The 17,355-nt window shown below is 46.7% G+C and overlaps 1 protein-coding gene across 3 annotated transcripts in view; it reads left to right on the top strand.

Moving 5' to 3' along the window:
• AIFM1 (apoptosis inducing factor mitochondria associated 1) overlaps window positions 1-15,362 on the top strand; it is a 33,433-nt gene extending 18,071 nt beyond the window's left edge. For 2 of the 3 annotated variants that reach the window (XM_028122736.2, XM_028122734.2), the window contains exons 7-16: window positions 3,669-3,753; window positions 4,445-4,521; window positions 5,649-5,757; window positions 7,240-7,347; window positions 7,693-7,781; window positions 8,491-8,631; window positions 11,107-11,249; window positions 12,943-13,067; window positions 14,579-14,775; window positions 15,099-15,362. In XM_028122736.2, the coding sequence (XP_027978537.1) occupies window positions 3,669-3,753; window positions 4,445-4,521; window positions 5,649-5,757; window positions 7,240-7,347; window positions 7,693-7,781; window positions 8,491-8,631; window positions 11,107-11,249; window positions 12,943-13,067; window positions 14,579-14,775; window positions 15,099-15,170 (1,146 nt within the window). In that variant the 3' untranslated portion in view covers window positions 15,171-15,362. The remainder of the gene's footprint in view (window positions 1-3,668; window positions 3,754-4,444; window positions 4,522-5,648; window positions 5,758-7,239; window positions 7,348-7,692; window positions 7,782-8,490; window positions 8,632-11,106; window positions 11,250-12,942; window positions 13,068-14,578; window positions 14,776-15,098) is intronic. The other variant, XM_028122735.2, reaches the window with a different exon arrangement.
• The last annotated feature ends 1,993 nt before the right edge of the window (window positions 15,363-17,355 follow it).

The raw sequence follows: 17,355 nt of genomic DNA on the forward strand, positions 1-17,355 counted from the left end.
GTGGATATAGGTTTATGGATAAGCTGGTAATGAGGGGCGCCTGGGTGGCTCAATCGGTTAAGTGGCTGCCTTCGGCTCAGGTCGTGATCCCAGGGTCCTGGGATCAAGCCCCACATCGGGCTCCCTGCTCCGTGGGAAGGCTGCTTCTCCCTCTCCCACTCCCCCCGTTTGTGTTCCCTCTCTCGCTGTGTCTCTCTCTGTCAAATAAATAAATAAAATCTTTAAAAAAAAAAAAACTGGTAATGAGACGTTAGGTATTAAGTATCCTCTGTGTGTAAATAACACACAGGCTCTGCCTTCTTGGGCTTAACAGTATTTAAGCAAAAACGTGAACAGATAATCATAACACACAGATGTGGAGTAAGAAAGATAGGCACAGTGTATTGTGGGAACTACTGGGATTTCAGGGAAGGCTTCCTGGAGGAGGAGGCCTTATAGAATGGGAAATTTTATGGAATGAAGAAGAATTCACCAGATTCGTGGTCAGTGAAGGGAATTCAAGTAGAAAACAGAATAAGCAAAGGTACGGGTTATGAAAAAGCAGCTTTGGTACAGGGAAACAAGCAGCTGGCTACTGACAGAGCAGAAAGCATAAGCTAAAGAATGGCAAGAGATGAGAGCAAGATGTTACACAGGGTGCTGACCATGGAGAGCTCTGCTGTATAGAAGAACTTGAGCTTTTCCCCGTGGGCACTGGGGGGCTCTTACATTTTAGACAAGGATATAGAACAGATTGAATTTTAAGTAATCCCTGTGTTGGCTCTGAAGAGGATGGATTTGGGGGACAAGACTAGAGGTAGACCATTTTGAAGACACTGCAGCAAATTAGGGCAGTGGCAGCCGTGACGGCCGTGGTGATGGGGTAGTAGTAGCGGTGGCGGTAAGCCCAGTTCTGAAGTGCTTTACAGGTATTATCTCATGTTCTCATGAGAATCTTACCAGCTAGGTATTATTATTATTGTCATTTTATAGAGAAAGAAAGTGAGATTAAAAAGAGGTCAACTGTGGGGCGCCTGGGTGGCTCAGTTAGTTAAGTGTCCAACTCTTGACCTCAGCCCAGGTTGTGATCTCAGGGTCGTGAGTTCAGGCCCCACATTGGGCATGGAGCCTACTTAAAAAAAAAAAAAAAAAAAAGTCAACTAACTGGCCTAAGATCAAATAGCGAATAAGTGGTGAAGACAGAATTTGAGCCCATATCTGTCTGACTCCAGAATTCTGACTCCAGAGCCCAAGCTCTTAATAACACTGTTGTATAGCTTCTGATAGAGAGGTGACAGTGGGAGACAAGACTGGAGACATGCTTAGAAGGCAGCCTCGATGGCGCTTGGGGATAGATTGAAGGTGGGCCATGAGGGAGAGGGAGGAGGCAAAGATGCCTTTCTGATTTCCAGCTGGTGTAGTAGGTGGTGGTGTAGCCCCGGGTAAGAGAGATGCTACAAGAGGAAGACCTAGCTTAAGGGGGAAAGAACATTTAGTTTTGGATTGTTCCCTGCGAAACGGAATATATTTGTGGAGATGGCCTGTGGGCAGATGGATATGTGACTGTGATGCTCAGTGGGGGGGTCTGGGCGCGGATAGAGATTCAGGAATCATCCACGTATGTGTAAGAGTTGAAACCATGAGAGTGGGTGAGGCCGCCTGTGGAGAACTTTGCAGTCAGAGGGGAGTGGGGCAAGGATGGAACCCTGGAGAACCCAACTTTTAGGAGGCAGACTGAAGAAGAGATCACAGGAACTAGGAAAGAAATTAAAGGAAGAGAGCCCGGGACAGGGGCTGAGCGAAGTTGGAGAGAGTTTCAAGAAGAACGATCACATCCTCCTTGCAGCAAAGGAGTCTGGCCAGAAGAAAACTGTAAAACGAGCCATATAGACTTAGTGGCTCAGATGTCATCGTGAAGTCAGAAAAGAAGATCAAGTACTTCTTCAAAAAGCTTAAATGAGAAAAGGGAGACGGCAATTGGTAGGAGCTCGAGGAGGACGTAGAGTCAGAGGTGGGGCTCTGAGGATGGGACAGACCGACGTATGTTAACGGGCTGAAGGCCTCAGATGTCAGCAGGGAAGGGGAGGAATGAGTGGTAACTACCAGGAGATGGTTCTGGGCGAGAAAGGAAGGGAATGGGGCTTAGGCACAGGAACAGCACAGAAAGGACACCTCATCCCAGAAGCTGGAAGGACGGAGGTGGGGGTTGGGAGGTGGGAAGCCGAGGAGGATCACATCTAATGGCTTCACTTGTTCTTGCAATAAACTAGGGGACCAGGTGGTTGGTTATCTGAGAGTGAGCAGTGTGACGGTTGAGCTAGTGGGGTTGGATTGAAGAGAGAGCTTACCCAAGGACAAACCAAAGGCTAAAGAAACTACTCACCTATCCAATCACAGTTTATGTCGTTGCCTCCAGAAGGCTCAATGGAGGGCCCCTATCACATGTCCCTAGGGCTACCTGTACTGCCCTTATCAGAGCATTTCTCACTCTTGATTGTATATGTTAAATTGTCTGCCTTGGCTACTAGACTCTGGAGACAGGGAAGGTATCTGTTTTTCTCACCATCATGTCCCCAATCCTTAACGCAGTCCCTGACATGGTAGGTGCTTAATAAGTATGTCTTGAACGAATGGCCTCGCAGCTAGTAGAGAGGGGAGCAGAGACTGGATCTCTAGTCTCTCTGACTCCAGATCTCAAGCTCTTCACCATAAGAAAGAGGAGGGTGCAAGGAAATTAGAGGTGGTAGCAGGAGAACAGTTTGGGTGATCTAGCATGGGCCCAGATTAGCGGGAATGGAATGGCCCACTGGGTAAGCAGAGAAAATAAAAAGCGAGTATAGGTGACAACAGGACTGGAAAGAAAGCTGGAAGAATGGCAAACTGTGACCAAAAAATGGGATATTCAAGGTAGAAGTAGAGCTTTCAGAGAGAGGATTCTGGATGTGGCTCAGGAGGAAAAGGATGAGCCAACTTCCTAGGTCTTCAGTGAACGAGGAGTGACCGGGAGGTGGCTGCATAACAGTGACTGGTAGGATGTAGGTGGGTGCTTCTCAGAAGGGCGTGAGGGCCCACGAATCTGGAAGCAGCAGCAGCAACCAGCACCCCCACCCCTGGGTGTGATGGGGGAGGAGTGTGCGTGAATGAGAGGTCTCTACGTGTGAGCTATGCTTGGCGGGAGAGCTGAGTTCTAGCGAAGGGTAGAAGTTAGACAAAACAGCTTGTAAAAATGTTGAGGATGTAGGAGCGGTGTGAACCAGGAAATAAGGTTTCAAGGAAAGCCAAGCAGAAAAGTCCGTCTCTGTTCTCCATTTCCACAAATTGGGCAGGGACTTTGGGGACTGTGGGGATTTGTTTTAATGTTGGCTGCTTAAGAAAGTATGACCACTTGAAGAGGCTGGGTACCAGAAACTGCGGTGCCAGTGATTACTTAGAAATGGTTTCTTGAGGATCACCCTGGGTCAAGAACGAATTCTTCTCACTGGGCTGACGGCTGAAAGGTACAGGGTTCCTTTTTCGGGTAATGGAAATGATCTATAATTATAGTGGTAATGGTTGCACAACCTTGTGAATATACTAAAAACCACAAATTGTACATTTTAACATGGTAAGTATAATGTTACGTGAATTACGTCTCGATACCAAAGCGTTTTAAACTAACTCATCTCTCTGTCTTTCTGTGTGTGTCCCAGGTAGTGCAGCTCGACGTGAGAGGCAACGTGGTGAAACTTAACGATGGCTCTCAGATAACCTATGAAAAGTGCTTGATTGCAACAGGTGAGTATTTCTCCAGACAGATTTCCCTGGTACAGCTCATTCAAGTTTTAGTATAGAAGGCACTACTTAATCTTAAGAAAACCAAAACCCAGTCTCCCTGAAGTGGGTGGCCTCTCTTTGTGCAAAGCCCAGCTAACTACAGGCATCTGATCAGCAGCCCTTCTGGAGTACCCCTGCTGCTCCTTTGGGTAAGGGCACAGATGGGTATTGAAGAGGATGGCCTTTTTTCCCCTCCCCCCGTTTAGCCCCTGCCCTCTGCTCTCTGCCCTGTGCCCCAGAAGTGATACAGCCTCACAGCTTCATTGCCACTTCGATCAGAAATCGAGAGAGGAGACTGAAGCGGTCGCTTAAACAAACATAGCATGCTTTCTGGCGATGCCCCTAGAAGGGACCAGGGAAGGAAAAAGCGAGGCCTTGTGGCCATCTCCAGGGAGGGCGGGCCCTTTGTAGAGATTCACAAATGGCTTCTCCAAGGAAATGACAGAAGCCTGCTGGGAGGCCAGGTGAAGGGAAACAAAGCCTCTGGGCCTTGTGGAGGCTGAGGTGGCACCAGCAGAACCTCGCTTGCCACAGCACCACCTTTGGCGGGGGGAGCGTTTGGGCTAGCTCCCCGCTTGTTGGGCTAGCTCCCTGCTTGTTGGGCTAGCTCCTCGCTTGTTGGGCTAAAGGGTTTTCCTCCTCCTGTTTCCAGGAGGCACTCCAAGAAGTCTGTCTGCCATTGATAGGGCTGGAGCAGAGGTGAAGAGTAGAACAACGCTTTTCAGAAAGGTAATTGTCTGCTTTAGTGCTTTCATTGTTTTTGGTTTTTGAAGAGGTAGCATAATCATGTGGTCCCCAAGTAACTACCCAGGAATTGGGAGATGGGAGTTCTATTTATGGCTCTTCTATAGACTTGTTATCTGGCCTTGAGCAAGTCACTTCCTCTCTCTGCACCTCAAATACCTCACTCAAGGGTTTTCAGCTCCTAGGCGAAAAATACATCTAGTGTTTTTTATTGCTTACTATAGTTCCTCCCAATTGCTCTTCCATACTTGTTTTGTTCCTGATGCCTTTGAGTCATTGGAACTCCTTATAGCCTCTTGGCATTTTCCATTGCAAATGTTACTGCAGAGACTTTGAAGAGAAAACCCGAGTACCTAAGTGAAAAAGGAAGGGGGGGGCGCTTTGCTTCTTAACACTGTGCTTTACTCGGGACACCTGCTGAAATTTTCCAGCCACTCTTACGGGTATTTGAGAAGATTGCTATCATCCTTTAAATTCTTTTTTTTTTAAAGATTTTATTTATTTATTTGACAGAGAGACACAGTGAGAGAGGGAACACAAACAGAGGGGGAGTGGGAGAGGGAGAAGCAGGCTTCCCTCAGAGCAAGGAGCCCGATGTGGGGCTTGATCCCAGGACGCTGGGATCATGACCTGAGCCGAAGGCAGACGCTTAACGACTGAGCCACCCAGGCGCCCCCATCCTTTAAATTCTTGATCAAATAAGGTTTATCAGCCTTTGGCACCATTGACATTTTGGGCTGGATGACTGTTCGTCGTGAGGGGCTGGCCTGTGCATATAGGATATTTAGCAGCATCCCCGGCCTCTACCTGCTAGCTGCAAGGAGCACTTCCTCACCCCCAGTTGTGGCAACCAAAAATGGCTCCAGAAATTACCAAATGTCCGCTGAGGGAGAGGGGGTGAAACTGCCCCCAGTTGAGAACCACTGATGCTAGAAGGAATGTTCCAAGGGCGAGAAATTTACATCAGTAACAGAGGCTATAATTGAGCCACTTCTTACAAGGAGAAGATTTTATGTGCAAATTACATGTCAAAGATTTAGCCGAAAATATTTCTTGGTATTATCCTATGCCCCTTTGGGAAATGAGTGCACTAAACTGGTGTGATCCTGCAGATTGGAGACTTCAGAGCCTTAGAGAAGATCTCCCGGGAAGTCAAGTCAATTACGATAATCGGTGGGGGCTTCCTTGGGAGTGAACTGGCCTGCGCTCTTGGCAGAAAGGGTGAGTACTGAGCAGTGACCTCAATTTTTCTTTCTCTGGTTTTATATCCCATGCTTTTTGGGGCTCTCACAAATTCCAGGGATGCATTTGCCAGGATCAGTAGAAAGAGTTTGATTAAGATTTATGTGGTAAGGGGTGCCTGGCTGCCTTAGTCAGTAGAGCATGCAACTCTTGATCTTGGGGATGTGAGTTCAGGCCCCACATTGGGGGTAGAGTTCACTTAAAAAAAAAAAAAAGATTTATATGGTGAAAAGCTAAGCACTGAGCTTAGTTCTCGTGAGGAATCCCTTAGTGACCAAAAAGCTGTCATCTGAGCAACTGAGCAGAAATGCTTTCTTTCCCTTCCTCTAGCCTCTAAGCCAGGACTCCTCAGAAATAAAGTATTAAGGGGATGCCTGGCTGGCTCAGTTGGTAGAGCGTATGACTCTTTTTTTTTTTAAGATTTTATTTATTTATTTGAAAGAGAGAGAATGAGAGAGAGCACATGAGAGGGGGGAGGGTCAGAGGGAGAAGCAGACTCCCTGCCGAGCAGGGAGCCCGATGCGGGACTCGATCCCGGGACTCCAGGATCATGACCTGAGCCAGAGGCAGTTGCTTAACCAACTGAGCCACCCAGGTGCCCCAAGTGTATGACTCTTGATCTCAGGGTTGTGAGTTCGAGGCCCACATTGGGTATAGAGATTACTTAAAAATAAAACCTTTAGGGGTGCCTGGATGGCTCATTCGGTTAAGCATCTGATAAATCTTTTATTTTTTTATTTTTATTTTTTTAAAGATGTTATTTATTTGAGAGAGAGAGCATGCGTGCGCACACACGGAGGGAGAGAGAGAAGCAGACTTCCCACTGAGCAAGGGATCTGACACGGGGCTTGATCCCAGGAGCCCGGGATCATGACCCAAGCCGAAGGCAGACACTTAACCTACTGAGCCACCCAGATGCCCCCTGATAAATCTTTTTAAAAAAAGTCTTTTAAAAAAGAAATAAAATAGTAAGGAAAGTGAGTTATTAAGATGGTAAGGGCAATGTAGACTACAGAGTTGTATGTATATTTGAACTTCTATTCCCTGTAAAAGTCAGAATTTCTTCATACGCACCATGCTTCCCAGTTCGACAGCTCTGTGTGTTCCAGTTTGAATGTTTCGTGACAGCCATTTTCCTTAATGTCAGTTTTCGGCTGTGTGAAATCGGGGCATCTTCTCACGAGGGTGCTTCCTCTTCAGAGGCCACAAGGCACAGGCGTGAGCCTGAGCGGATTCCTGGGTGTAATGCACTTAGTGTGGTGTGTAGTTGAATCCAGGGACAGCAGTTCTGGCACCTGTTATATTTGCCTTGTCAGTGCCCCACAAATAGGAGCTCTGGCCTAGGTCGCAGCATTGCCCTGTGTGTCACGAATGGCAACCTGCTGCTCCTTCACTTCTCTTCCTGTCTTCCCAGGATTGGCTTTTGCCTCCTGCTCTACCTAGTGTGTTTCTTCTTCCCAGCTCGAGCTTTGGGTACAGAAGTGATTCAGCTCTTCCCTGAGAAAGGAAATATGGGAAAGATCCTCCCTGAATACCTCAGCAACTGGACCATGGAAAAAGTCAGACGAGGTAGAGAGACTTTCCATATGCTGCCGCTCTTTCCTTTGAATGAGGCCTAACGCAAAGTTGGCTTCTTTGGGAACCCCCTTGACATAAGCCGTATCACCTGGCAGATGAAATAGTTCTACCATTCTCCACTCAGCCAAGTTCCTATAGGCGATCTGAATCTGACGCACCAAATTCCCGGAAGTACCAAAAATGAACTGTGGGTGTGGGTTCTTGCAGTTCCCCAAGGCTGCCTACGTGCTGATGATTACTGGTTTTATGATGGGGGGTGCCTTTAGTCATCTTCCCTACTCGTCATGAAGGTGGGACGCTCGCACGCTCAGCCTCAGGTCTTGTTTGCCTTCACAGAGGGGGTTAAGGTGCTTCCCAATGCGATTGTGCAATCAGTTGGAGTCAGTGGTGGCAAGTTACTCATCAAGTTGAAAGATGGCCGGAAGGTAAGGAGGGGAAGATGGGCTGCCAAGACCTTCCAGCTCTCCCCTCCCCTTTCCTCATTCTTACTCCTTCGTTTGATAACAGTGGATAGTTTTCGTGGCAGCCACCATTAACACTGTCATAATTTTCTGAATGAACTATTCTCTCCATTAAAATAAGAATGATGAGAGCCAGAGTAGACACCTGTGAACCACTTCTCCCCTCCCGTCTGTATCACAGATTTTTGAGACCTTACAAGGGTGGCAGATTTCTGTTCCGACAATGTGGGGTAGATTTGTGTTGGAGGAAGTTTATAAAGTAGACCTTTAAATCTGTTTACCAGAGTTATGTGAGTTAATCAGTGAGTTGGGGTTTTTTTTGTTTTGTATTTTTGTTTTTGTTTTTTTTTTTTTTGTAAAGCTCCACTTCGTAGTAAAATAAAGTACAGTTGCTATGTCCGTAGACATACATGGAAACTGTGGTAACCGGCTGAATTACTCTTTTTTTTTTTTTCCAAAAGATTTTGCTTATTTGACAGAGAAAGACACAGCGAGAGAGGGAACACAAGCAGGGGGAGTGGGAGAGGGAGAAGCAGCCTTCCCGCTGAGCAGGGAGCCCGATGCGTGGCTGGATCCCAGGACCCTGAGATCATGACCTGAGCCGAAGGCAGATGCTTAACGACTGAACCACCCAGTTGCCTCTGGCTGAATTATTTCTTTTTTTTTTCCTCAGGTAGAAACTGACCACATAGTGGCAGCTGTGGGCCTGGAGCCCAATGTTGAGTTGGCCAAGACGGGTGGACTAGAGATAGACTCTGATTTTGGTGGCTTCCGGGTAAATGCAGAGCTCCAAGCCCGCTCCAACATCTGGGTGGTAAGTGTGCAACAGCACAAGTGGGCATGGTTCCTTGTCCCCAGCCTGTGAGCAAGTCTGCCTGGCAGTGTGCGAAAGCTCGTCAGCACCTTGCCCAGATAGAGTCAGAATGTTTGGAGGCCGAGGGTGAAGAACAGAAACTCCACTACTTGATTTACAAGATCAGGTATGGCTGCATGCCACAAGCTAGTGGAAAAGGAAATGAACAGTGTGTGCGCCTACCGAAATAGAGTTCTTCCCGTTCTATGGTTGGCAGCTGCCATCGGCATTGCCCTGATGGGCATGTGCCCAGCTTTCAGATGGATCCGCTGTTCCCTTTGCCCGAAAGTGAGCCCAGGGAATGGAGGATGAGGCAGTTTTATAACATTCCCTAGAAGGGAAAATTACTCTGTTTTCGTTATCTTTGAGCACTATTTTTAGCTGTTTTAAAAAATGTTATGACACAAACAAGACTATAGTATGTAGGAACCATGAGGTAATTTCCCCATTGTTAGATCATTACAAGTGTATTGTGTTTGATTATGGACTCTGCAACTAAGAAGGGTGTTTTTCCCTTAAAGCTTTTTTTTTTTAAAGATAAAGTGTACTGCATTTTTTTAGAGATTTATTTATTTATTTTAGAGCGAGCATGAGCGGGGGGGGGGGCAGAGGGAGGGAGAGAGTCCCAAGCAGAGTCCCCGCTGCTGAGCGCACAGCCCGACTCAGGGCTCGATCCCAGGACCCTGGGATCATGACCTGAGCTGAAATCACACATTGGACGCTTAACTGACTGAGCCACCCAGGTGCGCCTAGAGTATACTGGATTTTTTAAAACTTGTTATAAACGCAATATGTAGGGGCACCTGGGTGGCTCAGTCAGCTGGGCATCCGACTCTTGATTTTGGCTCACGTCATGATCTTGGGGTTGTGAGATCAAGCCCCATATGGGGCTCCATGCTCAGTGGGGAGTGTGCTTGGGATTCTCACTCTCCCTCTCCTTCTGCCCCTCCCCACCTCTCTAAAATAAATAAATCTTTAAAAAAGCAATATGCACTCAATATGGAAGACAGATAAGAATGAGAAAGGGGGACGTGCCTGGGTGGCTCAGTCGTTAAGCGTCTGCCTTTGGCTCAGGTCATGGTCCCAGGGTCCTGGGATCGAGCCCCGCATCGGGCTCCCTGCTCCGCAGGGAGCCTGCTTCTCCCTCTCCCACTCCTCCTGCTTGTGTTCCCTCTCTCGCTGTGTCTCTCTCTGTCAAATAAATAAATAAAATCTTTAAAAAAAAAAAAAGAATGAGAAAGGGGGAAGGAAAAAAAGAGAAAGGGGGGAAATCACCTACAGCAACCACCGATATTTTGGTGTATTTCCTTCCCTTCATTTTCTTCTGCATAGGTTTTTTTCCCTTTGTTGTAGATGGTCATGGTGAGTGTACTACAATAAACATTCGTGTTCTCTTTTTTTACTTACCATTCTAATGTATTTTCCACATTGCTTCAGATTCTAAAGACTGTATAATTGTCCACCAGGTGGATTTCATAGTTTTTTTCACCATTGCTCACGTTAGATTTTTAGGTTGCCTTGGGGGAGTCTGAATAGCCACAAAGGGTTAGAGCACTCACATGCCACGTCCTTAGTGATGTTGGCCTTGTTCACCTCCAGCCGGAGGCTCTCTCTCTGCTTGAAACACTGAGCTCACTTACTCTGTACCTGTCACATGGCACCCTGCTGGTTTGCATTGCATTCTAGTGAGGGATGATGCTGCATCTTCCTCAGGTAGGTTATATGCTCTTTGTGGGCAAAGTGGGGGTCAGGTTTGTCACAGCCACCCAGACAGTATAATGCTTTGTACAGAAATAAGTTTTCCATAAATATTTGGTGAATGAACGAATAGATACTGAATGACCAAAAGAAAACCTTATCTTGGGGTGCCTGAGTGCCTCAGTCAGTTGAGCATCTGCCTTCCACTCTGGTCGTGATCCCAGGGTCCTGGGATCGAGTCCCACTTTGGGCTCCCTCGCGGGAGAGTCTGCTTCTCCCTCTGCCTCTCTCTGTGTCTCTCATGAATAAGTGAATAAAATCTTTTAAAAAAAAGAAAATCCTATCTTGGAAAAGATTTCTAGGTGAGAGGCGGTCTCATACCTAAAAACTGGTTTCCATGCATAGGAAAGAATATTTTGCAAATCACAGTTATTAAATATTCGGTCTCTGCTAAGAGCAGAATGAGAGAAGAAATAGGTGTGAGCTGCAGTATAGAAGATTTCAGTTCGCATTGTGGAAGCATAGAAATAGTTTTTTGTTTTGGGGGGTTAGCATAGAATAGTTTTTTAAAAATGGAATCTCAACTTTTTTTAGTTAAGTGTAGGTGCGATTCTGGCCCATAAATGGAAAACACTAATTAGTTAACGGCACAAGGGTTTTTTTTGAGCCCTCAAAATGTATGTTCTGTCATTTTTTTTTTTTTTATCATGTGCTCATATAATGTACTTGTTTCCAAAGGCAGGAGATGCTGCATGCTTCTACGATATAAAGTTGGGTAGGAGGAGGGTAGAGCACCATGATCACGCTGTTGTGAGCGGAAGATTGGCCGGAGAAAATATGACTGGAGCTGCTAAGCCATACTGGCATCAGTCAATGTTCTGGTAATAGTTTTGTACCTTGTGGACTCAACTGGTTAGAACACAGAATTAATACGACCAGAGTTACAGTTTGGTTTCCGTGTGGGCCAATTAGCTTCATACAGAGGGGAGAAAAAATCTGTCTTGTTTCCATGCATTCTACACCCAAGCAGCCTTCTGGTAAAAGGCCCCACCTGGCATAAGTCAGACTAGGTGAATGCGTGGAGATGGCATCAGCACTTCTGGTAAAATAGCTCAGAGTTTGAGCTGCAGGAGGCGGTACAAACGTGTACTCTTAGCTAGAGATGGCAGCATATTTTCATTTGTTCTTCGGTGCTAACCCTAATGAGCCCAACGTACCGACAGAAAGGCAGCCCAGGGGCACCCGGCTGGCTCAGTCCGTGAAACATGCAGCCCTTGATCTCAGGGTCGTGAGTTTGAGCCCCATGTTGGGTGCAGGGATTACTTTAAGAGGAAAAAAAAAAAGCAGCCCACTCATATGTAACCCTTAATTAAGATCAGCAGTTCAAAGTCAGGCATCTATAGACAGTTCTCTGAATAGCAAAAAGTTAGCAAGGGACATTCCTGAGTACTGGGATTGGCCTTATTTGGCACACTCTCCTCTTATTGCTTTGAAAGATGGGATGCATAAAAAACTTCAAGGTTTCAGAAGCCTCTAAGCAGTTTCTATTGGGGAACTTCTCAGCTGGTGAGAATACATTTCAAGACAATCACACACAGTTTTGTGAGCGGGCAGCAGAAACATAACAGATGGGTTTCGGGGTCAACACCTGTAAGATAATGCGGTTAGGAACAAAAGAGTCCATAGGTAGATAATCATCAGTTAGGTCTCAGGACCAGTATCCGAGAAGTCACTGTAGACCATTCCCTGAAGATACCAGTCCAGTGAGCTTCTGTGGTCAAGAAATGACAACACAGGAATAAAAAGCAGAGCATAAGGAATTTAGTCCATGACACTCAAATAGCATAAGGGGACAGATGGTAGCTATGCTTGTGGTGAGTACAGCAGTGTGTAAACTCATCAAATCACTGAGCTGTATGCCTGAGATGAATGTAACACGGTGTGTCAACTATCCTCAAATTTTACTTACTTAATCACTTAATTAAATGATGGAAAAAGGTAGAGCACCAGAAACAAAACCATGAGTAGTAGCCTCACGTGATTACAAAACCATCCCAAGAAGAACAGTTAAAATAAAATGATCAAGTGGATGGAGGCATTCCAGCCTTGAACAAATGAAGGCTCAGAGGAGATACCATCCATTGATGAAGCTGTAAGGGATCTCAGATTCTGAATTCTGTAAATATGGAGCACCCTTTACAGCGCCAGCAGGGCAGCTTTAGGTTGAGTTAAAGGAAGGTAGTGAATAGTAAAGTTGATGAACCCATCACTCCCCAAGGGATAAAAGCATGGATAAATTTCAGAAAGTGTAGATCAGTGTATGGATATGTGATATGTATAATGGCTTCTTAAGGAAAATAAAAGCTGCTTTGGGATAACAGTGCTTTCTCACGATTGTCCCCAGATGCCCTGGCAAGCAGACCGATCAGTTTGGCGTTTTCCCTTGTTGCACATACCAGGTTCTTTGGTTGGCATGAATCAAAGTGTGGTGTCTTAGAAAAAATAAAAAATATACCACCGTGTCATTCTTTGCAGTCCCCTTGACAGAACACCCTCTTGTCTCTCCTTCCTTAGGAGTGATTTGGGCCCCGATGTTGGCTATGAAGCTATTGGTCTTGTGGACAGTAGTTTGCCCACAGTCGGTGTGTTTGCAAAAGCAACTGCACAAGACAACCCAAAATCTGCCACAGAGCAGTCAGGTAAGGAAGCCCAACTACTTCTCTGAGAAGAGTGTTGAGAAGCAGTGGTCCAGATTCTCCTGAACAAGGGGTTTCTGTATTGGCCAGAGGGAACTGTCAGTGAAAGCCTTTCTTCATGTTGTGCTTTAAAATAAACCCAACCCGAAGTCCTTACTCTTTCTTGGGCTGAGAGCTGGCAAAATCAGGTAACCTGGTCAGAGCGTAGACTCAGATGTGGGTGTTCGTCCTCTCCTCCGGCCCCGGCTGGCTCAGCAACTCTGGTTTAGTTTGCCGCTAGGGACTAGGAAGCCCTGCGTGCTGAAGAAAACCTGAACTTTTAAGATTTTTATTTTTTATTATCATTATTATTATTAGCCTCCTACTAGTCCCAAGAACCTTAGTGTAGGACCTGCAATCCTCCACGGACCCTGGGCCGTGAAGAACTGGACCGAGTAATTCTTGAGCTGCCTGTAATTCCATTTGTCACATCTTACTGCCAGGTTTTCTTTGGACGGGAGGCACCTCTCACGGAATGAACTTCTCTCCCACACACGACTCTTTCATTAACTCTTAGACCTGTTCTCTCTCCCTCCCATGACCCTAGCTGAAGTTATTTAACCTCCGTGTCCTCTTGTCAGAAGCGTTTCAAGAACAGGTTGCTCTTTAAAGGAGAGAACAAGACATTACATGGACATGTAGGTCCTTTTCCTGTGTAATCCAAGTGGGTAACATACCCCCGCTCCTTCATCCGGCCCTCTCCAGAGAAGTGGATCCAGGAGAGGGCCCCGGGGACTAAGAAACTCCAGAGCACTACTCTGTACCCTGGGCAGTATTGTTCGGAGCCTGACTGTTCTCAGAGGACAGCATGCCCCCTCCCCAGGAGGAACCCCCTGCACTGCGGTTTGTCCGTATGGAAGTGCCCTCTCCTGCTTTGGCCAGAGGACCTCTCTAGCAGCACTGTCCAGTGGACCTTTCTGCTCCAGGGGCAGTGTTCTGTTCCTGCTCTGTCCACTACATAGCCCCTAGCTGCGTGTGGCTGTTTAGCACTTGAAATGTGGCTAGTGCAAATGAGGAACTGAATTTTACATTTGATTTAATTTTGGTTAAAATAGATAAAATTTTCATTACCTTTTAATAACAGAACTAGAATTGCTGTTTGTGGCTAGTGGCTACTGTACTGGACTGTGCGGCTCTCGAATGTTTCTCAGAGGACAAGAGCTAGTCTTCTGCAGTTTGAAGAAATCCAGATACTGGGAAAGAATCTATAGCATACATTTAAAGTGAAATGGTAAGGGAAGGAAGTTCCAGGTCAGACTGACGCAGTGCCCCGGAGACGGCAAGGAAGAGCTGTGGTCGGCTTTGCCAGTGGAGAGGAGCTGGAGACGGCCAGTGTTTACTAAGAGGGCACAAAAACAAATCCTCTAGGAGCAGGTTGAAGCAGGTGTCAGAAGATACTTGCCTTCTAGAATTTCCTAAGTTCATAACTGACTCTGTTTTGTTTTTATTTTGTTTGTTCTGGGGGTTGGCCACAGGGACTGGTATCCGCTCAGAGAGTGAGACAGAGTCTGAGGCCTCAGAAATCGCTGTTCCTCCCAGCAATCCTGTAGTCCCCCAGGCCCCTGCCCAAGGGGAGGACTACGGCAAAGGTGTCATCTTCTACCTCAGGGACAAAGTAGTGGTGGGGATCGTGCTGTGGAACATCTTCAACCGAATGCCAATAGCAAGGAAGGTGGGTACCTGTCAGCGCTCCTCGAGGAAGATGGGAAAACGCACCCCGGACTTCATCGGGTGCCCTGCTGTGCATTGTCCACCCGGGTCAGCCTGTGCCTGAGCAGAACAAAGGTGTAGCCTTGGCTCGGGAGCGTTTCTTTTTCACTCAGGACTTGGCTGGGTGGCCGGGGAGTTGGCACACACTCATTTGGGGTTAACAGAAGGCTGTTCCCACAGCTCCCTCCCAGGGCGACGTGGGGACTGGCCCAGGCCTCCCCATTGTGCAGGCCGGCCTGGCGCACACGAAGCGAGTCGGTGACCCATTGTTCCTCTCTCCCTCAGATCATTAAAGACGGTGAGCAACACGAAGATCTCAACGAAGTAGCCAAACTATTCAACATTCACGAGGACTGAAGCCCCCCAGTGGAACAGGCAAGCCCTTTGCTGTCCCTGACAGCAGCTTGGATGAGTAAAGGAGCATTTTTTATTCAGCAGACTTCCTCTGCATATGAGTGTGAATGGTAAAGTCCTTTGTGAATATTTCAATCATGTAGGCAGATTCTTAATGTTCACATCACTAAATAAAACCTGATTCTTCTAAATTAACTTCTGTTCTCTTTGAAAGGGAACGGGTGGGCGAAGGGAGGAAAGTTGTGCATATCAGCAAGCAAGCACACTGGAGCTCCTACCAAGTGCGTGATTTGTTTCGGCCTTGTATTCCCTGCTCCACACTCTCAACTGCTTTCAGTTTCTGAATGTCTCTCTGGCCCCATCCACTGTTAAATGAGTGAACACAGAAACACACGGAACAGATTCTGCTTTACCCGGAACAATTCCTGTTGTCCTGCTCAGAACTGGCTTGGACCTGCAAGGGGCCAGAAAGATCACTTACTGCAAAAGAAGCAAGGGTTCAGAGACCTGGTGCTTCATGGCTAAACCTGAGACTGACTCTCTGAGGGATCGTGATCTCTCACCTCCCATCTCAACTCCTCCATGCACTGTCCCTCAAACTAGAAATCTCTCCCCTCGCCCCTTTGACCTAAAATAGGCTTATAGACACACCTCACTTTACAGATGATTTCCCAAGAACAGAAGTCAGAGGTTCATAAATCAACTCATTTTTTATATTTCAAATTAACTTTGAAAAATCATCTTGGGGCACCTGGGTGGCTCAGTCATTAAGCGTCTGCCTTTGGCTCAGGTCATGATCCCAGGGTCCCGGAATCGAGCCCCGCATCGGGCTCCCTGCTCGGCGGGAAGCCTGCTTCTCCCTCTCCCACTCCCCCTGCTTGTGTTCCCTCTCTCGCTGTGTCTCTTGTCAAATAAGTAAAATCTTTAAAAAAAATTAACAAAAACTAACTAAATAAATAAATCAAATCTTGGGGCGCCCAGCAGGCTCAGTCAGAAGAGCATGCAACTCTTGATCTCAAGGTCATGAGTTCAAGCCCCATGTAGGGTGTAGAGATTACTTAATATCTTTAAAAAAAAAATTAGCTGCACCAGGACAGGTTCTTACTATATGTACACAGGTTTAGTGAAATATGATCTGATGCATGGCATATCCCAATCCATATGTAGAAAACTCACCTAACGTCGTATGAAATAGGACTGATTCTGCGGTGCTCATTGCTACTTACAAAGATGGCGGTAGTTCTAAGATCCTGAAGCGGTTCACAAATCATCTTTTAAAAGATCAAATTGTGAATTGTCTTTTTTTAGTGGTATGTGCAATTTAGTCTAATTTTTTGACAGTTGTTATCCTTGTATAGAGTGTCATTGTAATTCAGTTAAGTAAAATGAAGTGGGGGCACCTGGGTGGCTCAGTTGGTTAAGCAACTGCCTTCAGCTCAGGTCATGATCCTGGAGTCTCAGGATCGAGTCCCGCATCGGGCTCCCTGCTCAGCGGGGAGCCTGCTTCTCCCTCTCTCTCTGCCTCTCCCCCTGCTCATGCTTTCTCTCCCATTCTCTCTCTCAAATAAATAAATAAAATCTTTAAGAAAAAAAGTAAAATGATTTATTCATCTAGTCAGTGTTCGTTGAGTGTCTCCTGTGAGTCAGGTAGATGTCAGAATAGGCAGGTGGAGGAGACATGGCCACTTGAGGAAAGCAGACACGTGAACACAGGAGTATCCTAGTGAGATGTGTCCATAGAAAGACACAAAGTACTGTGGACATGCCAAGAATGGAGATCAGCCAGAGCAACTGTCCTCAACTGCTGCTAGATCACTTCCTAAAGCGTCAGTCCATGTCCTCCCAGCTCCACCCCCTCCCCCCCGTTGAAGAATGTACAGTGACTCCTTGTCATCAACCATACCAGGTCCGAATCTTCCCCGGAGCTCCTGACCGCAGCCCACTCTGCCCCCATCCAGCCTCCTTTCCCACAACAGACACACGTGCGCATGTACACATACACATCTGGTTTATTGATGCCTTTAAACTTCTGTTCGTGCTCTCCACATCTGGAATGTCATCCCTGTTCCCTTTTACCTACCCCCTCCTGCTCACCTCTCAAGGCCCAAATGAAATTGCACCTTGGTAACGCGGTACCAGTTGGATTAGTGCCCATGCATGATTTCATCTCTGAACTCCAATTGCACCT

The sequence above is a fragment of the Eumetopias jubatus genome, unplaced genomic scaffold (assembly GCF_037043125.1).
Source record: "Eumetopias jubatus isolate StellerSeaLion01/CBP00866 unplaced genomic scaffold, mEumJub1_p1.0 scaffold_11, whole genome shotgun sequence".
NCBI lineage: Eukaryota > Metazoa > Chordata > Mammalia > Carnivora > Otariidae > Eumetopias > Eumetopias jubatus.